This window comes from Pleurodeles waltl, chromosome 8 (assembly GCF_031143425.1).
Source record: "Pleurodeles waltl isolate 20211129_DDA chromosome 8, aPleWal1.hap1.20221129, whole genome shotgun sequence".
Taxonomy (NCBI): domain Eukaryota; kingdom Metazoa; phylum Chordata; class Amphibia; order Caudata; family Salamandridae; genus Pleurodeles; species Pleurodeles waltl.
This window is the reverse complement of record NC_090447.1, coordinates 1440060489-1440086693: the sequence shown is the minus strand read 5'-3', so window position 1 is coordinate 1440086693 and position 26205 is coordinate 1440060489. Positions and strand designations below refer to the sequence as shown.

At 43.8% G+C, this 26205-nt stretch overlaps 1 protein-coding gene across 1 annotated transcript in view; it reads right to left on the bottom strand.

The window, feature by feature from the left end:
* The window catches only part of FAM3B (FAM3 metabolism regulating signaling molecule B), a 272157-nt gene that overhangs the window by 24114 nt on the left and 221838 nt on the right, over window positions 1-26205 (bottom strand). The window contains exons 6-7 of the mRNA XM_069202590.1: window positions 25300-25387; window positions 4686-4818 (exon numbers count right to left, since the gene is read on the bottom strand). Coding sequence (XP_069058691.1) covers window positions 4686-4818; window positions 25300-25387 — 221 coding nt within the window. The remainder of the gene's footprint in view (window positions 1-4685; window positions 4819-25299; window positions 25388-26205) is intronic.

Here is a 26205-nt window from a genome sequence, read left to right as displayed (position 1 = left end):
TGATTTGTAAAGTGATGTGTACTGTGCATTGTTATAATGTTTTAATCGATCAATTACTTATTCTTTTTCTTTTATCTAACTGTACTGTGTGACCCAGGGGGAGTCCTGGATTTTATTTTTTCTTATATTCTTATGATGGGTCTGGTTTTACTGTTTTTACCAAACTGCTTTTGTTTTCTTTTAGAAATGTATGAATTGTGTTGGCATGCTTTTATGGTATTGTTTTACCGAAATAAAGCTGAATTGAAAGAAAGGTATCATTTTTATCAGGAGACTGCGGGGAACGCTGGGTAGAAGGAAATGTGTGTCTCCCCTCAGATTCCAGAACTTTCCATCACAGAAATGTGAGGTAAATGTGTTTTTAAGACAAAAGTTTAGGTTTGTACGGGATCCTGGGTAAGACAACCTGGTGATAGCCACACTAGTCACCCCATGCTGGATTCCCCTGGGTGTCTAGTTTTAAATTTTTTTAGAAGTTTCCTAGGTTTCCCTAGGTGTCAACTGAAGTAGGGCGCAAGAATCACAGCTACACACTTTGCAAAAGACAGGTCAGTTTGTGTGGAAAAATTTGAGGTATCCAGGTTGCATTTTGGGCCATTTCCTGTCGCAGGCACTAGGCCTACACATAGAAGTAAGGTACCATTTTCATCAGAAGACTAAGGAGAATGCTCGGTGGAAGGAAGTTTGTGACTCTGTGCAGATTCCAGAACTTTCCATCACAGAAATGTGAGGAGAATGTATTTTTTGTCAAAGTTTGAGGTTTGCAAGGGACTCTGGGTAAAAAACCTAGTGAGAGCCACACAGGTCACCCCACCCTGGATTCCCCTAGGTGACGAGTTTTCCCAAATGTATAGGGTTGCTATGTTTCCCTTTGTGCCAGCTGAGGTAGGGCCCAAAAACCACAGCAATCCCACCTTGGAAAAAACGGGTCAGTTTTGCATGGAAAATTAGATGTATCCATGTTGTGTTTTGGGCAGTATCCTGAGCCGGGCACTAGGCCTACCCACACAAGTGAGGAACCAATTTTTTCTGGAGACCTAAGGGAGCACAGAGTAGTAGAACAAGTTTTATTACCAATAGTCTTTCTCTGCTTTTGCGCATTCTAAATATAAGACAGTGTGTAATAAAGATGTCATTTTGAGAAATGCCCTCTAATTAATATGGGTAACCCCAAATTCAGCGATGTGCAAATAACTACTGCTAAACTCCGTATCTTTTGCCTGTTTGGAAACACATAGGTTAGCTGTGAAGATGGTGATTTTAGCACTGTAAACCCTTCATGCAAGCCATTGGCAGGGCACAAACTAGATGCTTTCACCTGCAGCTCTTTTTTCAATTGTTCCCAAAAAACCCAAAGTTTACCTGTATTTTAACTAATTTCTTGGTCCCCTCCATGGGAATCCAAAAACCCAGGGTAACTTTAGAATCCCTGGATGTTGGAAAAAAGGACGCAAATTTGGTGTGGATACCTTATGTGGGCAAACAATTATGGGAGCTTAAGTGCAAACTACCCCAAATATAAAAAAAAAGTCTCAGCACAAAATGCCTAGCAGCGAAGGCGTTAAAAGTCGCTGTGGTGGCGTACAAATCACATGATATATAAAATGAGCCAAAGGGGCAGATTTATACTTTTTGACGCAAACCTGCGTCAGCGCAAGTTTGTGTCAACAAGTATAGCGCAGGCTAGTGCTATTCCATGATGCCTAATGTGCGCCATATTAATGTGATGGCGCTAGCCGGCACTAAGGCCCCGTTAGCATCCTTGTAAAGGATGCTAACGGGGCCAGGGAGGTGTAGGGGGAACTGGGGCTTGTGCGCCAAATTATGGCGCTACACTGTTTAGAGGCAAAAGAAATTGCCTCTAAGCAGTGTAGCGCCATTTTCTGGTGCACAACCCCCATGGACTATGGCTCCTGTCTTTGTAAAGACAGGAGCCATGCCCACTGCCCCAATGGCCATGCCCAGGGGATGAATGTCCTCTGGGCATGACCACTGGGGCCAGCATAGTGCAGGGGGCCCCACGTCAGGCCCCCCAAGCAGTGTTGGAAGAAAAAAATAGAAATACTCACCAAGACTTACCTGGGATGGGTCCCCCATCCTTAGGTGACCTCCTGGTAAAAGTGGGGGTGTCCCTGGGGACAGGGAAGGGCACCTGTGGGCAATTTCCATGGTCTCTGACCATGGAAATCTGCCTACAGGTCCCCCTACGTCTGCCCAGACCCAGGCGTTAAATATTGGTGCAAAGCAAGCATAGCGCCATTATTTAAGGCCCTCATCCCCCTGTGCTGGATTTTAGCATGGGGGGATAAACATGGCGCAAAGGCCTTATCGTCCTTAGCTGAACGGGAACACCTACCTTGCCTCTCATTGATGCAAGGTAGGTTTTCCCCTCCAGAAAACTATGTGAACTCCATTACTTTGGCGCTAGACGTGTCTAGCGCCAAACTATAAATACAGAATTAGGTTTGCGCTGAATTAGCGTGAAAAGAAAGGACGCTAATTTAGCGCAAACCAAGTATAAATATGGGGCAAAGTATCAATATAAGAGAGGGGTCATTGGTTTGTAGACACTGACAGATGCGTATGGCAAATGTTTCTTTGCACTTAACATTTCACACTAAATCACATGTCCAACATTGAGTGTGGATCACAGTATTCAGAATACAGTGCAGAAGTATTTAAGGAGGAAAGGGAGGATGTTAGGACTGCTTTGCACCTTTGAAAGTAAAATGTGCATGGAAAGTCTGCCTCTGGAGATAGGGAAATATGCTGTATAAAGGCCCGAAGATAGAAGCATGTTTGAGAAGGTAAATAGTTATCTCTTTGGACTTTCTCAGGTCCAAACATGACATGCTGCTCAAGTCCAGTGCTTTTCTTTGAATTCTGGGACTTCAAGTCTTGATTAGAACATTGTAAAACAGGACTACCAGTCCCAGAACTCAAAGGAAAATAACCAGGACTGGAGAAGCACATTACACTTCGACCTGGAAACGTAGCAGCTATGAATGTTCTCGATGTCGGGTGGAATGTTGCAATAATGCAGAACTCTTGATGCCAAGCAAAGTTTTTGTGGCAGGATTAGTGGTTAATGTAGTTTCTCTAACTGGTTTGAACTTGAAGATCTCAACCATGGGAAAGTGGTCCCTGTGGTTTGGCCATAATTGGTAGGGAGTCTACGAACTGGTTATAAATAAAACATTGACAACGTTGGATTTAGATCTGCTTTCATATCAGGATCTGAATGTCTAAGGGGCTTGGATATGGGCCAAACAAAGGATAAAAGTAAGTGTATATGAGCCTATGCTTTTAGGACTGTGTAACAAAGAGCTCTAGTGTTCACTAAGTGGTGTCCTGATTGATAGGTCTGTTCCCTATGCATGAGACATTTACATGTATAGCTATCCCACATGAGAGATCGTCCAATGAACGTGCATAGTGTACATCTTTGTACCCGCACTCCTGCAAAGGTAGTAATATATATGAAAACTCTATGGGTAGGAGTGAGGCATCTGAATGTCTATACTTTGTATCCCTAGTTTATTTTTGTTTTAGGTGGTGCAGTATTTATAGTTATTTACACACACACACACACACAAGTGGTGAGGTGGCTCAGGCGAGTTCTCATGAGACTAAGCATCTGTTTCTGGAACAGGAATAACAAGCTGTGATTGGCCCACATGAGCTCTCATGAAAGGGAAGCAGCCATTTGTAAGTCAGATGTGCGCTGCTTAGTTTGATAAAGTGAACTGCTCAGGAAGATGAATCAGCAGCTCCTTTCTGCAAAAGGACCCAACAATTTCTAAAAGAGCCCTGTCTCCTCTTTCCCTACTTCAATGTCTAAATCTCTCATTCCCATTTCAGGAATGTCAACAATACACTTCCACTGTCTGGGAAAACAAACCACACTGACATCTTGTGGACAGGAACAGGCCAGGGGTCTCCAAAATATTACCCACACTGCCTCCGTTTTATCGTTCTCTCATACACAATGCATACAGGGCACACACACACTTGGCATGTTAGAACTGTGATCTGGGCTTGAGTACAGTAGCAGAGTTCCACAAGTGGGCCAGTAGACCTCCAATTCAGTGACCCAGATAAGGAGGTTTGATTCACAAAATATGGTAGGCTGCCACCACAGCTGTACATGCTAAACCTATGACAGAGATTGGAATCTACTGTCAGACAAATGCAGACACACTTGGTGTGCCCATCCTGGGGTCACAGGACAGGCCTATGCATTTGCACACACACTAGATTAGAAAGAGGCTGGAGACAAAATCAAAATCTAGGGATTAAGATACTTGCACATTAGCACGAGAATACAATTGTATACCATGCAGGGGACATTCCTGTCACAGCAGCTTGGGTGGAATGCAGCTGTGTCTTTGGGTTCCCATGCATGACTGCAGGCTCAAGAAAAAATACACCATGCATTCCTCTCAATTGGGAAGTGACTGGCTTTGAATCAAGAAGCTGCCCTCCTGCTCCAGCCCCTGCTTCCCGCGGGGATTTCAGGGTACTTAAACCAACATTCTCTTGGAAACTTGGGGGAGGAGGCAATAATTATCACTTACGCCCAAGTAAGAAGACAGAATCAAGTATTACGAAGCACAGAAGAACCAGTGTGCATGCATTAAAGTCCCATATGTATCACCAAAGTGAGTGGATCCAGTGTCTCTTACCTTTTCTTTCTGAAGGTCATTTGGAAATGTCACGCCTTTGATACTGATGCACACCCAACTTGACCTGAAGCGTATGTTGCGTATCTCTTTACAACCAAGCCCCTCTATTGTCTTTTTTGCATCCTCAGTCAATCTAGGTACAAAGACACAAGAATTTCATGGGTTTTCATTGTGCTGTATAGATTCACCCAGGCATCTGAAAACTGTTACATTATCGTGCAATGACTATGCGCCATGGACCAATATTACACCAACTCACAGATATCAATAAGTGTTCTGTCATTTGCAAGATCTGTAGCATCTTCTTGTTTTAGTCTAAGTCACTCAGGCTTATAATTATTTTAGAATTTTAAAACCATGACCACGTAACTAAAATAGTATTTATTAACAAAATGCAGTTCTCAGTGCTTCCAAAATAATATCAGATCTGTAAAACAATCTTATTCTGTTAAAAGGCGACCAGCAAGGTTTTGTATTTTTTCAACATCCGAGATATGGAGAATGGAGGTGAAGAATTTTTTTGTATTTCAGAAAGTCTCTGACATTGTTGCTACAGTACACTTCCACCTCCCAAATGTTAAGGTGATTTGAAAAGCCATTGGACGTGGCATTATTCAGAAGATCGAATAGAAAATCATGATGGTGGGAATTGCCTCAACTGCAGATTCTTCTCAAGAGCTTGGCGACACTTGCTGAGGGTGGAGGGTGGCGTCTTAATTAGAAAAGCGACTGATGATAAAATTGAGACAAAGCGTGAGGTCATTACTTACAAAAAAAAGTGCAGTGTATTAATTGAACTGACGATAAAAAATGAATACACGTAGGGGAGGGAACATGGTGGAACATAAACTGCAAGATGTGCAAAAGATGTGAAGAAGTGCAAAAGATACCTTCACCAGAAAGACAAGCCAGCTTTCGGTGGGGGTCATAGCTTCATATAAAAGCTATTTCTTTTATTGTACAAAAAGAATGCTAAAGATGCAGACAAGGCTTGTTTGTGAGAATCCAAATGAAAAAAAAATGTTTTCAATGTCTAAATTGTTTTATTTTACGAACCAAGAGGGAGGTTTTTTTGCAGACAGTTAGAGCCTCATTTACGACGCCCTCACAGCACACTGCGTCTCTGGAGCATCATTTGGCCAGGCTGCCAATTGCGTGCTGGCACTGAGGAAAGTACAGTGATGTGTCGTAGTGCTGTAAATACAATGCATCCCTGCACTTTCCTAAAGGCACAGCTCGGTACTGCGAGATGGCTTGCGGTGCCAGCCTGCAGCATTATTTTGTAAATATGCCCCTCAGTTTCTCCAGACTCCAGATCTAAGGGCCTCATTTACAAAGCCCGTGGTACAGGGCGGCACAGTGAGTGCCTTACTGTGCTGCCCTGTGCCACTGGGAAACATTTGCAGCTAATACCCATGGAACGCCCCTTTCATGCAGAGTAATGCGTGAAAGGGGGACATATTTACAAGACCATGAAAAGCCACGCAAGGTGGCTTTGTGTGGCCTTGTAAACATGGACCGGCACACTGCGCCACGGAGTGTCAAAAAGAGTGAGGCTCCGGTGGAACTAGGGGTTCGTAGATATGCCCCTGAATTTTAAAGAGACACTTATAGAGTCTGCTTAATTTACATTTGAAGGAAGCGAGGCCAACACAGATCCAGAACTGGTCTCAATTCCGGTTAGTTCCAGCACAGCTCCTTTCACTTGTGCGTTGGTTAACGATAGACTGATGCAACAGAAGAAATTAACAGTTGGGGGTTCCCACTTCGGGGATCAGTGGAACCACCCTGGCCGACTTTAGAATTGCAGCCATGTGTGGAACAAGATGGCAGCGGTCTGACACTGACCTCCTCCCACCCCAATAACGCAAATCAGAAGAAAGGGAGGGGGCACACAAATCTTTCAAATGAACCGGCACCTGAAGGAAGTCCAGGCTTGGACTAAAGTGTTAGTGTGGTGGAGGAGGGACTCCACAAACTAGAGCCTGACTGCTTCTCTTGCTGTGTGACGTTGCTTGCACCTTGGAGGTGAGTACAGGAAAATACCTGCTTACATGGATAAGGAAACCTAGCCCTGACACAGTCATTTCCATTTACTTATATCCTCAAAAAACTGACACTGTAATCCAAAAGAGACAAGAGCAACTTCTCACACCTAAAACGCAGCTCACCAAGAAAGTTCACAAGAAAGAATTGAAGCAAGCGCTGCCACTAGGCAACATGGCAGCATAATTCTTCAACAGGTCGATCTCGAGCTATCAGTAGCTTGCAGGCTACCACTGAGTAGCTCGCAGATGATAATTACCTGTCTGCAGGCTTGAGACCATGCAGCTGCCTACTTGATAAAGTAGTGTGAAACACTGGGCTGGTTTCAGTGAGGGTCAAAAGCGGATTGTGCAAGATGATTAAGCTTGGTCTCTTCTGAAAAATTAATTATTTACTCCCTTCTCTCCTTTCTTTCTTGCCTCTCCTTCCTTATCTTTCCCATTTCATTGCTCTTAGGTCCTTTTCTTTTTTCACAATTTGTTTTTATAACATCTATCGCTCTCTTTCTTCATACCTTTTCACACTTCTTTCCCTCCTTTGTTGTCCACTCTTTCGTAATCTTTCTTTCATTCTATTTTCTTGTCTTTATTTTACTCTTGCTATTTTTTCAACTTTTTTCTGTTTATTTCTACCTCTACTTCTTCACTTTTCTTCCAGTTTCCTCTTTGTTGTTTGTCGCTTACCTATTTCATGTTTCTCCTATTTCATTCTCTTTATTTCTGCACCTTTTCCTATGTTTTTCTTTTTCTATATTTTTTAACCTTTCTTTCTCTCTTTTCTCTCAATCATTCTTTCCTTTGCCTTTTTCATTCTTTCATTTTCCTCCTTTATCCATTTACTTTTCCTTCTTCTCTTCTTTTCCCATTTCTCTGTCTACTTCCTTTCTTTTGTCCTCTGCCTTTCTTTCTCTGCTTTTTTTCTCCTCTTTCATTCATTCCTTTCTGTTCCTGCCATTCTCTCCCTTCTTTATTTTTCTAATACTTCTTTTGTTGATCTGTCTTTGTGTTCCTCTCCTTTCATTCATTTCTTGCACTGTTTCTTTTTTCTTCCTTTCTTTTTCTTCTTAAGTTGTTTCATTCTTCCTTTTATTTCTTTTGCTCATTTCTCTGTTTATTTTTCCCTCATTCCTCTCTTTTCTTTTGTTCTTTCTTTCTCTGTTGATCTCTACTCCTGTCCTTATCTTGCATTTTTTCTCTTGTGCCGGTATTTATTTTCTTTCTCTGTCTCTCTCTCTCTCTCTCTCTCTCGGACATTCTTTCATCCTCTTGTTTTTCTATTTTCTTCTCTTAATTCTCTGTCTCTCTTTCTCCATGTCTCTTTCTCCTGTTTGGTGTCTCAGGAACCCCATTTGTTAACTTTTGCAATAAGGCTCCTGTGCCATTAGTGTTTTACGCTCTCTTTAAATTATTTGACCTCTGCGTACATTTATTATATCCCTAGATTAGGCAGTAGCTCACAGCGGGTTTCAATGATCAGAAGTCCCCCTCACTATAGGAAAGGTTGGAGACTCCTGTTCTAATCATTGAATGTGGACCACCAAGCATAGTTATGGAGGAGCAAAGGGAAAGACAGAGAGAGGAATAAACTAAATGAAACATTTTGAGTAATGTCTAATTGCGTCCCTTTTTAAACTGGAGGCTGAAACAGAAATTGTGAAAAATGAACAAAAGCCCCTCTCTGTGTGAAAAGGAATTGAAATCACAGGTAAAACCTGGTTGTGAAATTATGTGGCAGCACCGATGCGGACTTCCACACTGAAGTAAACAAATTCAGATGTAAACACTTCGGGTGGACTTGTTGAATGGAAGGCAGATAGCAATAATCCTAATAACAGAGGCAAGGAATTCAGATAATACCTGGAGGGGAATGAGAGTACACATTTCCAGGTAAGAATTAAGCTATGCACATCAGGAGACAACACCTGCAGAAAATAAAGACCTGATGTAGAAGGGACTCGCGGCTTCCCAGTGAGCCTGACAAAGAAACAAAAGGGAGACGTCATTGTCTTTTCCCAACCACAAGTAGTGCTGAATTCCTACAATTCTTACAATGTGGGCTTAGATGTGGGCGTGTTTAATGTGCGAGGTGAAAGGGCAAGAGACTGAAGTCTAGAGCCTGAGCAGGGCATACAAGTTAAACATGCACTCTACACGCTTTCTGCTTTCAGATTCCTGCTTCAGTATTTAGGGCCGGGTATTGGGAGGCTAGCTGTACCTGCCCCAACATCTGTCCAGTACCAGCAGATGAGGAGCTAAAGCATAACTGAGCAAGAGTCAGAAAGACAGACTGAGGGAGAATGAGTGAGAGAGGGAATGTAAGTGAATAAGTATGTGTGTGAGTGAAAGTGAGATATGCTGAGTGATTGAGAATAAGATAGTGACTGAGAGTGAATGTAATAGTGAATGAGAAAAACGGAGACTGAGAGTGACAATCAGTGAGGGTAAAAATAAGTGAAAGTGACCAAGCATGAATGAGTGAAATGAGGGTGATGAAGATGAAGTATGTGGAGAGAGAGAAGAAGAGAGAGAGATAGAGAGAGAGAGAATGTGTGTGTGTTTTTTTGTGCTTGCAAGTTTGCTGATGTCCTGGCTTATGAAAGCATCCATGACAAATTAAAAATATTTATTAGAGATTTTTTTTTTTTTTTTTACATAGGAGGCACCCATGGTACCATACTGGCACTAGCACATTATAGATAATCATGGGCATATGGGATACCTGTGGCAAATTTCTGCTGCTGGCATACTAGATGTAATTCTTAGCAAGATGCTGCCATTGACACCCCAAGGGTAATTATTGGCATAAATTGCATCTATGGCAAAAAGCTGATACTAGTACACTAGATGCAATTTTTGTCACATGAACACCTGTGGCAAAATGTTCCTGCTGGTACACTGCCGGTCTTGCTTGGCAATAAGAAGGACCACAAAGTCACATGTGGGAAGGTTAGGTAATCATGACAAAATGCTGATCCTCACATACTAGAGGTAATGTTTTATATATGGGCCACTCATGAATGTAACAATGTCAACATTTTGCACTTGAATGCAATTCTTGACATAAAGGGGCACTCAAGCAAATGGGAGACATCCATGACGGAAATGTTTGCCCTGACACAATGGAGGTAATTATTTACATAAGGTCCACCGCACTGCACACTTTGAAAAAAGTGGGGTCAGCGCCAGGGGAGCATCAGGTGCCATTGGCTTTGCACTTCACTAAAGTACTTGAATATATTTAACAGGTGACCCCTTGACTGTTTATGGCTTTGGGAACATTTGTGTTAACATTTACTAAGCACTATCTGACCCAATTTTCTTCCACATTATTCTTGTGGGGAAGAAGGGATCCCTCCTGAATATTTCTAGAAGTCAGGCTTCCTCACTGGAATTCCATGCAAGTATTAACCCCCCCACCACCACTTTTGAAGACCACCGGTACCACTGCAACCACCAGAAAGAATGGCTAGTCGTGTGTAAGGGTAAAAAACAGGGTGCACAACAACCATTTCACTAAACTTACAAAAAACTTAGTTATTTCCCACTGATATGTGGCAGCATTATGTAAAGGAACACAGCCTGAAGGAGTGATGTGTAACACCTGAAGTATAGATTTTTGGCACAGAGACAAAGCTCTGGTTATGTCAAAGAGTAAGGCTTTAGATATATATATATATATATATATATATATATACACAGGAATGTGTTCTGTCGGTAGAGTGGTTGAGCATCTCTTTTTCACTCTTTTAACCTTGACCAAGACCCTTCATTGATCAATAAATTGTAGGTTTTTTGGAGGATTCTTGAGCCAATGTTATCCTTTTTTTTTCTCTCTCCTGCTCCTTCCTTGCATGTAGGTTTAAACTCATCCCTACATTATTTAAACCACGGCATGGATTATCAGTAAAGATGACCGGCAAAGACCCCTTGTACTGGGCCCGTAAGACACTGCAGCATCAGTCTGACGAGGAGCAAGCCTATGTTGAAGCATGACATCCATTGGATGTGTGAGGGTATTTGCTTCTAGACATAGAAGTGCCTGGTGGATTCCATTATCTTTTGTGGAACGGTGAATTCTTATGTATTGGATCATTATTAGGGAGGCTGTACATGGGACCATTAATCTCCCTGTCCCTCTTTAAGATTGTTTAGATAAACATAATCATTTCAGAAAGACATTTTCTAGCAATACAAGCAGGTGTGAAGTAAAATAATTTTGTGGAGGCATTTGGACCACCCACTTCATTTAATATTAAAGAAAGAACAGCAAAAGCTAAGGAAGCAGGGCAGAATTTCATGATGGAATATTTGTCTTTAATGCTCAATGTGAACCTATCACAGTGGTTCCCAACCTTTTGACTTCTGTGGACCCCCCACTTTATCATTACTGGAACCTGGGGACTCCCACTGAATCATTACTGGTATCCGGGGACCCCCCACTGAGTCATTAAGTGAAAGCTGGAGACCTAATCTGTTAATATTATTTAATGTTCGAAGCAGTCGCGGATCCCCTGAGGAGGCTTCGCAGACACCCAGTGGTCTGCGGACAACAGACTGGGAACCACTGGCCTATCACTTAGCTCTATTAGTCAATTATCCAAGGGCTGGGTGTTAATTGGACCTAGTGAGTGAATTTCAGTGGCACAGTTTCCCCAAATCGTGTAAATACCAAAATTAATAGAAAGTGGTACAACCAGACTTTTCAGAACAATGGCAACTAGCGCCACAATTGGGACATCGAACCATAAAGAAGAGCTGGTTGTAACTACAAGAGTTGTGACAGATGCTGTGATGAAGCTAGGTCATAACCCACCCTTCACATGGTCCTCACATTCTGCCATGAAATTAGAATGACAGCACTACAAACCAGAGCGCAGAGTTTAGGTCAAGTGATGGGAGGATCAGCACCCTGAAATTTGAGTTGTGATTCCTGTCCTTGAGCATTGAGAGGATTATCTACCTGGATAACCACCCTCAAGTGCAGAAGAATAGAATGTGTTAACGGTAGGAATCTATCCATCATTTGGAAACCTATCAAAGTTTTTTACTTGGACCACTCCCTGCCTCTTTTTTTACCTCCACTGAGGAGATTGGTTTAGACCAGACACTAATATCTGGGACATGGAAAATATTTTACATGTAAAAAAAAAAAGTAAAAATAACAATGGTTTGTTCCCCCTTGAGCCTGGTCTGTCCATGGGTTTCTAAAATTGTTGTTGCAATGATCTCTGAGGTGCATGTGACTCCCAAAACCAAGATGTTATTGACACAGAATTCCATGATTAAGGAGGCTCCAGTGGCCAGAGAACAGTCCTCAAAAATAATTTCGGTAACATTCCACCAGGAAAACTGGGGACATATTTATAATGTAACTGTGTCATTCTTACACCACGCAAAGGGGTACAAGGGTGACACAACTAATAAGTTAGATTTATGAAGCCATCCACCTTGCTGGCTCTGAGTGGCCTCATAAATCTAGAGTAATGCAAAACAGCACAAATTGCTGCATTGCGTTACCCTGCCCCAGGGAGGCGTTCCATGGGTGGTATCATTGGGAATGAGACAAGGCACAACACATGGATTTTGGCACATTCCCAGATTTATTTGTGGTAGACCTGGGAATGCTTCAAAATGCCACGCCTCCCCATTTGTGGCTTAACAAGGAGAAATATCTTTATTTCTCCTTGTTTTACCCCTTCAATATGTGTTGCATTTTGCAGCACACATAGAAAGAGGAAAATCCCTCAGAAGATTCTTTTTGTACAGGAGGGTGTCCTTTTCTGCACAAAAACAATCCTGCATACAACTCCGGCACCCTTGCAACATGATAGAAGAGTGCCTGCGGTGGCGATAGGCAGGCAAAAGTGCACCAGCGCTAGGAAAGGACAGGAATGTGCCGTATAATAGTAACTACGGCACATTCCTGCTCTTTCCCTTTCACATAGCACAGCAAGTTGACTTGCTGCACTGCGCGAAAGAATGATAAATCTGTCTGTATTTTTGTACAGAGCAGGATAGCAGAATGGATTTCAGGGAGCGCAGTCGCTTAAACATGCAGGTTACACTTGAAATTTGGGAGACTGATAACAGCACAAAATTAATCAGGCCCTTAACTTGGCTGGACAATTCAGACTCTGTGCTTTGCTCTTCTCCTCCTTGCTGTGATATATTTTTTGAATTGATGTTTCCCAGTAGTGAATTGACACCAACTCTTTTCAAAACAAACTATAGCCTTTTTTCAGCAGATCCAGGGGTGGCAGACCTTTTTTACTGTAGTGTGGCGCCAGTAAAATCTGATAACATGCATCTGACAGGTGCAAACTCTATGTTTCTTACATGTTTAGGAAAAGTCCCAAAGTGTGTGAGAACTTCCAACAATGGGAAGTTGCAAATTCTGAGCAATGTCAGAAACCATGCAGTTTTCTCATGCAACCAATGCTAGAGAACTATTACCGCTACAAAACAAGTTTATCCTTTCTGTACTGTAGAGCATCCTACAGATGGATGAGTGATTTAACAAAGCGAGCCATTTATGCCACAGAAGTATTTTTCCTTATTTAAACTGCTGTTACTTATTTAAAGTACATGCCCTTCTCTTTCCTCAGCTTTTACTGAAGAGAGTGTTTCTGGGCTCTTGCCCTTATGACCCAAAATGTCCCCATCCCGCCTCTTCACCCGGTTTTATCATCATGTTCCAGTGCACAATGTAGCGGCCAACTTGAAAATGTGAATACTTTGTTTTCAGTATTTTATGAGCCTCCATGATGTGTCATCACACTTCATTACTTAATAAAGTGGCCACTTTAAAAAGTATGAAAAGGAAAAAGTGATTTATCTTTGATAATGATCTTTCTGGCGGATGCTTTACCTAACTGCAAATTCCTCACATCACAAATCTTTCCCAGACACCAGACTTGATCCAGAAAACTTTGCAGTTGTTCTCTTGTGATGGTGGTTGGTGCAATGGCTCCCAGACACCACGCCAGATGTGATTTTACAGAACCATCGATGGGCCACCTAGCGCTCTTAACATCAGTTTTCAGGTTTTTATTTTCACCCCCACCCTTGGAGGTGGAGACAAGCATGATGAAGTTAAAGCAATGCAGTGCACAACTCTCTACTGCTATCATCTCAAGGGCACCGCTCAAAATGAATCAACAGCTAGAGTACCCACCAGAAAGATCGAAGCCAAAAATAACTTTTGCTTCTGATCCAGACTTCTACCTGAGGAAGTCTCACCTCATGAAATAAACAGAGTGGAAGTCCATTAGCATAGCAAGTGTGCAAAACCATTCATGCCAGGGTCCTGGGGGGCAAGGATAACATCTTGAATGGCACAACAACACATCTGAGAAACAGGCAGTAACACAATAATAGCAAACAAGCATGGCAGAACCAAACTTGAGGGATATACAGTGTAAATCTCTGGGGACTAACTGATAACCGTAACACAGGAGTCATCACAGGCATGAAGAACACGCTGAGGCATAAGCACCCAATAACTCAAAATCAACCATTCTGACAAACAACCATATTTGAGATAGCACAAGCCAACCAAGGAAAACAGGCACACAGACAACAAAGCTAGGAGGTGGTAGGGGCAAGAAAAAAAAACACTAAACAATAACACCAGTTCCAGATATGAAGAACACGGGAAGAGTGCCTTGCCGTACCAAAAGAGACAGCAATCCCCTGTTATAGTGTGCTAGCCAGTCAAATACAGAAGGAAATCCTCATCCTAACCAAGTGAGGGAAATATTAGGCAAAAAGTAACAGATGAAACCTACGTAATTGTCAGGAAAAACATGCAAAGGACTGGAGCAAACAACACTGCCGAGGCTGGTAGAACAAGTGACATTACTACACTCTATAAAGATAGAGTCTACATGAACTGCACTACCAACCACCCTTCAGCAGCTATAACAAAACAAACCCCATCTAAGATACACATCCAAGGTATTTGATTTTTAATATTCTTATATTTATGTCTGCAGACGTGGTGAAAGGAAAATACATTAAACCCGAAATAGCTGCAACCCTCAAAATAGTAGAAAATGAATAGAACTGCAAAGAGGGCCAAGAAAAGCCAAGCCAATAGGAGGAGATAGGATGTGAGGAAAGCTAGTGCACCAAAGGTAATCATGGATGACCAAAAGGGCATCCGAACCCATACCATCCATCTGCCCACTATACTGTATAGCCCAAACACTCTACATCATCCAGATCTAGCACCCCAGTATGGAACAGTATAAGAAGCATCCACAAATTTCAAAGTTAGGCCTCAGATATAGACCAATTGGAAGGAACCAGCTTATGTACAGAATCTTGTGCCAGCCCAAACTGGAAGGACTCATGGCATGGATTCTCCTCAAACCTGGTCACTGTATCCAAAACATTAGGAACAGAGTCAACGAAAAATACCACAGAAAACACCAGAACAGAACCACTTCTAAACAATATGAATGGCCACATAAGCACTAGACTGGTTAAAGCTGTGAAATGGGAGGGGAGCCCCAATAGTGAGGTCCACAAGCCGCGCGGAAAACAACAGGCCCCACCAGCACCAATGACCACAGAAGGGAAGTGCTGAAGACAACACATAGTGGGGTCCATACTATACTCTTAAGGTGGCCACCAGATTGCTTTACCAAAATGAATCACAATGTTTTCTCTATTTTTATGATGGTCAGTCACCAGTATTAGCTTTACTATGGCAGCCACATTTTGAAGGAATCTGGTATGAGCAAAGCCAACAGCAGCAACTGTAAAGCACTTGCAAAACTGGCTTTGCCAATGACTTTTGTCATTGGTGGTATCTCTGTTATTTGGACTTGAATATAGACCAGCAAGATGTATTAGCCCTTGTCTGATCTCTACATTTGAAGTGCCCAGAGTACAAGCTAATGGGAAATACATGTATATCCATTGGACTCCTTGGTTCCAACTACTGGGAGTTAAAGAAACGTTTATGGACCCGTAATTCACAACTACTTCCTAAGTCTTCAATTCTTGCGATTACTATATCCATGCCACTCATGCTAACACAAAGGACAAGCAATTATGGGAAACCAAGCAGGTGAGATTTTATGGCATGAACGGGTTAATATAGTCCTATCAATGAACAGACCACTGACTGCCGCGATCCCGTACTGCAGGGGGGTCCCCCTTGGCTGGCGGACCTGTGGCAGAAGAACTCCGAGGTCGGTGCCTTGCGCGTCTCTAGCACTGGTCAAGAGGTGGGAGTGGCTCGCAGGGCCCAGATGGGGGCGAGGGCACCAAGAATGCCCCAACAAACGGCAGGGCATGAAGGAGGCGAGCAAGGACCGCAGGTGAGCACGGCATACCAGCCTACTGGCAGCACCAGGCGACGTGCACAGCACCAGCGCAGCGAAGAGGGCAAGAAAATGAAGTAGGATACCCACCACAGCGCTATGGCGATGCGAGCCGGTACAGCAGATGACAACGCCTCAAGGGAGGGGGCAGGAGATCTGGCGCAGATGAGGAATAGACAGCGCACAACTACAGGGCAGCAGGGAGGAGCCCCCCACAACAGTACAGGAGTAGGAGTGGAGGCACCTCGGTGCAACACTGGACACCACAGTGCTACACCTGAGCAAGAGCCATGGCCAAGAGACCTACCCAGATGAATCTGAATGAAGGTGTGATACCATCGGGGAACTGAAGAAAAATAGCGCCGTGAGGTGAGAGGACGGCCGAGGCGATGGGGTGAGGTGTGGAAAGCCGGAACCCCTATCAACTCTCGGCAAACTGAGCCGCCCCGAGGGTCCTACAGCGACCCTGGAGAAAAGGGACACAGGTGAGCACAGCGATTTTGTAGCTTTTTAGCAGCGAACCCTACAGAACGAGGTTAGGACACGTTAAAGCGGCTGCCACCTTAACACACCCAACCCAGTAGACACAGGGGACGCCTGCCCTACAGATCGGACAGCCCACAGTAGTAAGAAACCACACAGGGACCTCCTGGGAGGGCACAGGTCTGCAACATAACGAAAAGAAATGCGCCTGGTCACAGGGAGTACCCGGGGAGGAACCTACTCCCCAACTTATCACCAAAACGGTAAAGCCCTCAAAAAGAGAGACTGCGAAATGGGGGGGGGGGGGGGCCTTGCGGCCCAGGCCAACCAAGGGAGTGGCGGACCCACTCCCCACAGTGGAGTTGAAACCTACCACGCCAACACTACAGGACATACTCCAGGCCATTGCAGCCTCACGAACAGCACTGAAGGTTAAAATAGATACGCTGAGTATAGATCTAGGCCTCCTTCATGACGACCACAAAAGATTAGCAGAGAGAGTCACCATAACGGAAAAGGACTTAGCAGAAGCGGTTCCTGCCTTGGCCCTTACAGATGGCTGTTTGAATGCCATGGAAACCCGCCTAAAAGCACTGGAAAATAGAGCGGAAGGTGCTGAGAACAGAGCAAGGCGTAATAACATTATGATAATATGACTTCCCAAAAAAACTGAAGGATCTGATTTGGTGGGGTACCTGGAAGAATGGCTTAAAACAGTGGTAGCCCAGAAGGCCTCTCTTCCTTCTTCGCACTAGAAAGAGCTCACAGAGCACCTACTAAAACACTCCCTTGGGGGGCTCCCCCAAGACGGGTGATGGCATGACTTCTTCATTTCAGAGACCACATATTACATCAGGCACGACTATCTGAAGTTTGCAAACAGTAAAATATCAATATTCCCTGATTTCTCCCGCGATGTCCAATGGCTTCATTCACTTCTGTGATACACAGGCTCAGAGAACCCTTACTCTATGTTGTTTCCGGCTAGGCTCCGAGTGGTCACCCAGAAAGGGGCAGAATTCTTCAACACACCGCCAGAAGTGCGGGCCTCGCTAGAGTCGCGACCGGACCCTGGCCAGAGTGCCACTTCGCAACACTGAAAGAGAAAACGCCAACCCAGATCTCGTAGGAGACAACCATCATACCAGATTGACCCACCCATGCCAGAAGAAGTGCAAGAGGAACAACAGAGGGTGGTGGTGGCAGTTGCATTGATGGGCAGACATCAGGGAACACAATGCCCCTGAGCCAACAGAGGGGGGAAGAACAGACAGACTCTGAAAGCGAGACCACGACCTCAACCCAATTGAGTGTGGTTCTGCCAGTGGTCACCCGAGGGACAGCAGATGGGCTCATATAGAAGGGAGACAGAACATTGCAATAAAGCTCAATTGGAAACTCCAACTGCCAATCCGTTGGTGGGCCATGGATGGACAGTGAGAAAAGTGATGCATCCTTCCCTACTACTATCAACACCAATGCCTCTACCACGTGATTTTGGAAACCTTTCACATAGCAGACAAAGAGATGAGGGGTGAGAAGCGGGCTGAGGGAATCCCGGAGCGCCCTGATACTGGACCACAAAACCACCACCCCAGTACACACCGTGGCCTGAATGTAAGAGGCTATGAACATTATTTAAGTTTGGTTATTTGACTGTTTGGGCCAAAGCACTATAGTTATTGCCCTGGGGAAGGGAAGTTGGGGAGAATGTTAGTTGATTACAGATCAATCCACTTTGCGTTGCCTAGATATAGAATATAATCGGGTAGATGTGAGTAGGGCACCCGTAGGATGGGGTGAGGGGCCTAGACGCCAGTCACTGGGTTCTCCGATACATTGTTAATGGATATCACACTAAATATCAAATTCCTCACATGGAATGTTAGGGGGATACGATCCATAACTAAGCATCATAAGGTATTTTAATTCCTTAATTGACACATCTAGATGCCGTTGAGGGCCATGCCCTCTAAAAGCGATGGAGGGGCCAGGTATATTATACCACCTCCTCTACCTTCGCCATAGGGACCTTGATATGGGTCAAACATGGGGTACAATACCAGCACAGGGCGACTATCAGAGACCCACTGGGCCGATATTCCATAATTATTGGAAAGCTAGATGGGAGGGTGGTAGTACTGGGCAGCCTCTACGGCCCCAATACGGACCGGGGGGATTTCTAGCATCTGTTTCTGAACGGCTGGCTGCACACTTAACAGGCCCAGTATTGCTGGGGGGAGACTTCAATTGTATAGCAGACACGACATTAGATAGGTCACAGCCCCCTTTGCCCTCGTCACCGATCACTAGGACGGCCCAAGCGTACCGCGCCTGGCAACAGAATTGGGGCCTGGTAGACTCCTGGCGCATCCAACACACAGATCAAAGAGACTATTCCTTTCTCACACCATTGTATGATCTGCATGTGAGACTAGATACTTTCCTATGTACAACAGAGATACATGAGCTGACACACCTGAGTGAATACCTAACCCAGACAATCTCAGACCATAATCCATTGCTCCTTAAGCTTGGATGGTCTCGGACACGGGCACCGATCCCCACAGAATCCCAATGGCAGCTCCAGCCAACTTTACTAGAGGACGAGGCCTTTAAGCATACTATTGGTACGGCAATAGATGCTTACTTTGAGACTAATGAGGGCTCAACAGCTTCAAAACTGATACAATGGGACACGTTCAAGGTACTCATTAGAGGGAACTGTCTCTCAGCAGCTGCTGGTGAGCGGCGGGCGCTGCTTCTGGATATAGCGAAAGCTGAGCAGGAACTGGGAGCGCTCGAGCAGGGACGCCCCAACGCCCCAGAAATACACGCAGCACTCCTAACTGCGCCTTGCGGCAACAGCGGTTGCAATAGATAGGTTGCGCTGTTTTGTCTATAAGGCCTATCTAGCACATACTCACGTGTACGGGGATCCCGCAAGTTCTCTACTGGCATGGTTAGCGAATCCACGAATAGAGGGTCTGTTATAGTTGAACTAACACATCCTATGGGGCACAGCATATACTCCCAGGCTACAATTAATTGTGAATTTCATAAATACTATGCTGACCTCTACACGAGCAAGGTCCACCCAACTGAGAGTGAGATCCGCACCTTCTTATCACACCTCACACTCCCTACTATATCGGAGCAGGAGGCAGCAGAACTGGGGGCATAGATCACCATCGCAGAGGTGAAGGCTGCCATACCCAGTATGGCGCGTAATAAAACATTGGGTCCAGATGGACTCTTGATAGTTTTTTATGTGGCATACATCTCAAAGCTGGGCCCACAACTGGTCACCATCTACGAAGAGGCTAGGGTATGTCGAACTCTTCCTGCATCTGCCCGAAAAGGCCTGATCATTCCTTTGCTGAAACCGAGGAAACCCCCCACGGACGTAGCTTCCTACTGTCCCCTATCAATGATATCAGTTGATTATAAGATATTGAGTAAAATTCTAGCGATGCCCCTCATTCGACACATGCTGTACCTGATACATATGGACCAGACTGGGTTTCTACCAGGGCGTCAGACAGTGATGAACACAAAGCGCCTCTTTTCTGTGCTTCATAGTGATGCTTATGATACGCCAAGGGCGATATTTGCAATTGATTTTGAAAAGGCTTTCGATAGCCTAGAATAGCAATACCTATATGAGGGGCTTCGCAAATTCAGGCTGGGGGACCAGTTCATCGCATGGACGAGAACTTTATACTGACCCGACGGCCAGGGTTCGCACAGGCAGCACTATCTCAGTTAGCTACCGGGTGGCGAGGGGGACTAGGGAAAGGCTGCCCTCTCTCCCCCCTGCTTTTTGCATTGGCAATAGAACCGCTAGCTTGCATGGCCAGGATGGGAAATGCCTACGAGGGTATAGCAGTAGCCGGGCAGACTCACTACATTGCTCCATACGTTGACGACCTCCTTCTCTTCTTGAAAGATGCAGGAGATGCGTTACAGAGAGCTTGTAACTTATTAGAACGATTTGAAGATATATCTGGGCTTAGAGTGAATTGGCAAAAATACAGTTTATTTCCTACAACGGAAGGAAGGACTGCTCCCCAGGCCTTAGGGACCTACAATGGGAGTTGAGATGTCTGCCATACCTAGGAGTTCAAATCTCCCACAGCGACCGGGACTTGCTTGAAGGCAATGTGGCATGCGCTCTGCGAGGACTTCGCGGGACTATGGCCTTCTGGGCCACCCTGCCACTATCAGTGGTAGGTCCGGTGGCACTTCTGAAGATGCTACCCCGTCTCTTGTACAATTTTCACGACTCTCCCGGAATGGATCCAGAGAACCATCATCAAAGAAATGAACTCCATGGTCACCGGACTTCTGTGGAGGGCAGGCAGGCAGCGCTTGGGGCTCACGGTACTACAGCGACCACTTGAAGAGGGAGGAATGGCGACCCCTGATTTCAGAGCTTATTATTTAGCAGGCCAATTACAGTGGCTGACCAGATAGACAGCAAGTCGTACAATGCCAGATCGTGAGATTACCCCATTCACACCAGACCTGCACTCGCTGACTAGGGTTGTCCTTCATCTCCCCACCTGCCTCTAGGTCCAATGAGTTAAAAGTAATACACAAATGTTGGCAGCGGCATCTCCACAGAGCACGACCTGCCGCACCCTATGCACCTGAAATACCACTGAGGTGCCTGCTGACACTGCCGCATGGAGGGGACGGGAAGAGACTCTGGAGATGGGAGGCAGTAGGAGCAAGCACCATGGGCACCCTATACGAAGCAGACTCCCTGCTACCCTTCAAGGACTTCCGCATTAGGTATCGGATCCCTGCGGGGCACTTCCTGCTCTACAGGGCAATCACTGAGGCGATTGTCAGACACTGGCAGGTAGGAAGGACAGATCCACCCACATCAGTGGTGACTTAATAATTGGCGAGTGCCACGGGGACTCATAAGGCCGTGACCTGCCTTTATAGAAAAATTAGGTCCACACTATGCCAGCCACTGACAACCCTTAAGCAGAAGTGGGAAGCAGATTTAGGATCCCCTATTACAGACGCCGACTGGGAGGACATCTTAGCTCGGACTCCGCAAGCCTCTAGGAAAGCCCGATTCAAACTGATCAATATATATGTTTTGCACAGAGCATACCTGACCCCAGGCAGGATCAGGAGACACTAGACACTAGAGGCTAGATGTCCGAGATGAGGAGAGGAAGAGGCTGAATTCATCCACATGTTCTGGTACTGCCCAAAAATACGAGTGTACTGGTGATTGATCACACAACATTTAACAGACACGATTGAGCGGGAACTACCTAATGATCCAAGACGTTGCCTGCTAGAGGGCTATCATCGGCAAACCAAATACAAAATCACCAACTAGTTCCAAGATCTGGCCCTGGTTTTAGCTAAACAAGAAATTACATTGACATGGAAGGCGACACTGGGCCCCCGAGAAAGTACACGAAGGAGAGAGGTCCTGAAGTGGGCCAAGGCAGAAGAAGTAATGAGACACCAGAAAGCACAGAGAGGCCAGGGGCCAATAGAGAGGGCACAGACGTGGAGCACCCTGGTTTGTGACTGTTAACACCTGGGGAAGAGACCACCAGCAGACATAGCACCCCACCTGAGCGCCCTGAGTTGACACTCACAGCGGGGGTCCAGTGATGACTCCCAAAGCAGACTAATAGAAGAACAGCCATCCCCGGGGAGATTGGAGCAGATAGACGGTAGGCAAAGATTTCCACCACACAGAACAACACTAGGGACCTGAAAACAACGACACATCGAATCAGCTAGGCACACAAGGGGACGAGGAGTTTGATCCCTTAAAGGGGAGCTCCACCATAATGAGATGCCGACTGATTCTTCTGCTACACTACATAAGGCTTTGCCAGTAGGTTTCAACAGTAGATACTTATGCATGTGATTCTACCCAATCATGCTGAATGTTGAATGTATTGCACCAATGGTCACCGATTAATGGGAACGGGGTATCAAAAGCATCTAGCATGATATGTCATTGCCGAATTGAGGAGCCCCTACATAAGGTTTGCACTGTTTGTTTTGTATTGTAAAACCAATAAAATAAGTTTAAAAAAAACTAACAATATGCCAAATTCTAGGCCTCATGGAACTTTGTCCAGACATCTGCCTGTAGTTCTGACACCTCCATTGCACACTGTCCACAGTGGGATCCTTTATGTGTCAAATTTTAGTGTGGGTGGATACTCTGGAGAGTGGTAGTTATCCATATGGGCTGTTACATAAAGGGTGGGTGGGTGGGTCTTGTGACATTCCCACTTACCAGGTGTGAACATGAAGGCATCTATTCAGAAAGGTAATTTGACATTTGAGGAAATCTACGTGTGCAGGTTTACTCTTATACTTTACAGTAAATGTATTACTTTAGGCTGTTCACCATTTCTAGTGTAAATTACCTAGAGTGTAGGTTTACATGTCTCGACCCACCTGAAGCAATGGGTGGAGCCTAATTTATGAGTGTAAAGATACTACCTGTAACTTTCCCACACAAACATAGGCAGAGATATCCGGAATTGTGGTGGAGAGCTCCTTACGCTAATGTATGGGAAAAAGTTTAAAAGTTTACCAAAGTTTTTTAAAGAATTGTAAAAATAGTTTTACATAAATACGTTAATGTCAAATATTTATTTTAAATGTAAAACAAAATCAACAAAACGATGCAGCATTATTAACTTAAAATCTGAATTAAATGTTTAACTATTTTGAATATATTAAGCTAAATATTTTTTTTCAAAACATTTAAATTAAAACAAAATTTCACATAAAGTATATAACTTATTGTATATATAATTTAATAAACATTATTAAACTATATTACATTAAATTATTAAATCATCTTAAATATATTATTACATTGTGAATTTAAATTCATTTTGTTTTTATTAGCATATTTATTAGAAACTACTAATACTATTTTTTAACATTAAATTAAATGTATTTATATCTTTAAAAAGGTAAATTAAGTTTATTCAATTTGACATTAATTCTTAGAAGCCTTTATATTAAGTCTCTGCCTCCATTATGGGAGAGTGTTGCAGAATCAGTGGTTGGCAATGTGTGATGCTTGATTTACTCCATCTCTGAGATGAAGTACATTTACTACTGTTTTAGTCCTTTTTGCCTGTAGTAACAAAAGACGTGCAGTTTATGAAAAGCAATGGTATAACTGTTTTGTGGGTGTGTGCATGTCCCTCCCTAAGTCAATCTTAAAGCTTTTCTAAACCCCTCCTTACTCCGTAAACCCTCATATTTAGTAGTAAGTATTCTCAATTTTCCAGCTACTCCATTCACCCCTCCCACATTTACTACTAAATCAGATACCTATGTGTGAGGTGATCTCTGCACATAAAAGATACGAGAGGCATAGACCTCCGTATGTACGCTACTGAATAGCATTTTGTAGTACATTAGCAGTAGTATTGTAGTACTGCTAATGACCCACAGAATTCCATTCGTGAAGAGGCCACTGGATACAATATGCTGCTGAAGGGGTACTGTTCTTGAGTCTCTCTCCCTAACCCCTGGTGAATATCACTGCCTGAAGCTGGATGAAGACCAATCTTTTGTAGGTAGTAGGTGGTGCTGTGCATATATGATGACTGTAAAATGATACTGGATTATACGGTTAAGGTTCTATTAGATTTTCTGGACCAAGATATGGATTTCCTGATGTTGAGATTCTGATATTGTCTGTCGTTGTTTGTCCTGAAGTGATGATGCTTACGTGAGACCTTGCCTGGAGCTTTATTGAGAGCATTATTGTCTGCAAAGATCCACTTTTTCTTTGTCCTCCTGTTCCTTTTGACTTGCCATGTACTTTGCTTCTTTTCCATGGCACTCCATGAGTCCATTTCGAGAAGGAAATTATGTCCTCTGGATATCAAGCTAAAGTACTTCATTTTAAGGCTTACATAATGCAAACAGCCAAGATTTTACAAGTTTAAAGTGTAGAATAGTTGTTCAACTCTATGCTGTGCAAATCGTAATCTGCAGAAAGAGTTCTGTAGTTGAGCAGCATACTTACCGTTGACAGCAGAGAAGGACATTGCATCATCATCAATGGTTTGAGATATTGTACTCTGGATTGAAGCAGGATAGCTTACATTGACAGCTGAGGAAGTGGGTGAAACATAGCCCGCAACCCATCCAGGAATTCATTAGAGCATACATGCATATCACTTGCAGAAATGGTGAGAAGTACCAAGGCCAGAGTCCCTTTGGAGACATAAACTGACATCACCTCTAACCTGCAAATAATAGTCAGGAGGGCAAAGAGTATCTGTAGTGTGAATGTATGGAGACATGTACAGGAACAGCAAGGGAACATGGATAAGTTTAACATAGATAAAAGTCTTGAACATGCAGAAATGTATTGTGATGGAAGACAGCGAGACTGAACCAGGCTATGGACCACAGGTGAAGCACCCCGCAAGTGGTATACACTACAAGGAGGCTCTCAAACACAGCACCAAGAGGCAGTAGAAGAGGTGAAAAATACTCTTCTAAATAAAAAATCATAAAACAAAGCAAAACGTACTCTTAATAACGCAGACCCTTCTTGGTCTTCATCCTCATCATTCCTTATTCAGGACTATTGGTTCAAACTGCTTGTTTTAGTTTATTTAATGTTTTCAGCCTACACTAGTTACTTCATAAAGTAGTATCTTCATGTCACCCCCTTCAAATTAACAACAATGCTACTGTTTTCCGTAACTATCAAATTCTTACCTGCTTGCCCCATCATCATAGGTGGATATTAGCAGAATGGATCCTTGGGGAGCATTGTTAATGAATGTCACCATTGGTCCTGCAAAGTCTGTCAATACAAATCAGAGAGACACTTTACTCACCTACATTCTCTCACAACACTTGTCTTCACAGGCCTCTCACTCATACAGTACAAGCAAATGTGACCATGTTTAATGGGTTGGCCTGGGAGTTTGTGAATGTATTTTAATTACCTCAAATTGTCTATTTTCTAAGTTAAGATGAATAAAATCATTAATATGTCTATCAGAATGACTCCCTTAGATCCGAGTCAGTTTCCAAAATCTATGTAAAACTTACAGGTTTGCAGTCATTTTATTTTACACTGAATCAGGATAATATATTAAGCTTTTCTTTGGTGTCTCACTGTGTACCACCAGCCCACTGATTTGGTCACAGTTTTGACAAAAACATATAAACAAATTATACATGTCTCTTACAAGAGGACACAATCCTCTTCTGCACAGTCAAAACTAAGAAGAGCTTAGCAAACATATGTCTTTAACCTTCCCACATTGTCTGCAGATGTGTTATGTTTATCTTCCTTGATATTTCCTACTCTGGATCATGGCAGGCATCACAGAGAATGTTCTAATCGTATTTTAGGCTCTGTAACAACAGCAGGCCTCATACAGCATTTTAATTTTTATGATTTCTGTGGTAGTGGGAAGGCTCTCCTTACACAGTGTTTGTTACTCAATTTTACGCTCTGCAAGGAGTACCCAAGCTTATTAAGCATGTCGCTTGAGCCCCCACTTGAGTTCTTTATTTTTGTTCTTTTTAAAACTCTTTGGGGAGGACCAGCGCTTGCGCAGTTGAAGGAAGGTGACAGCTGTTACCCGTTGGCATTGGTCTCCTCCATCCAAT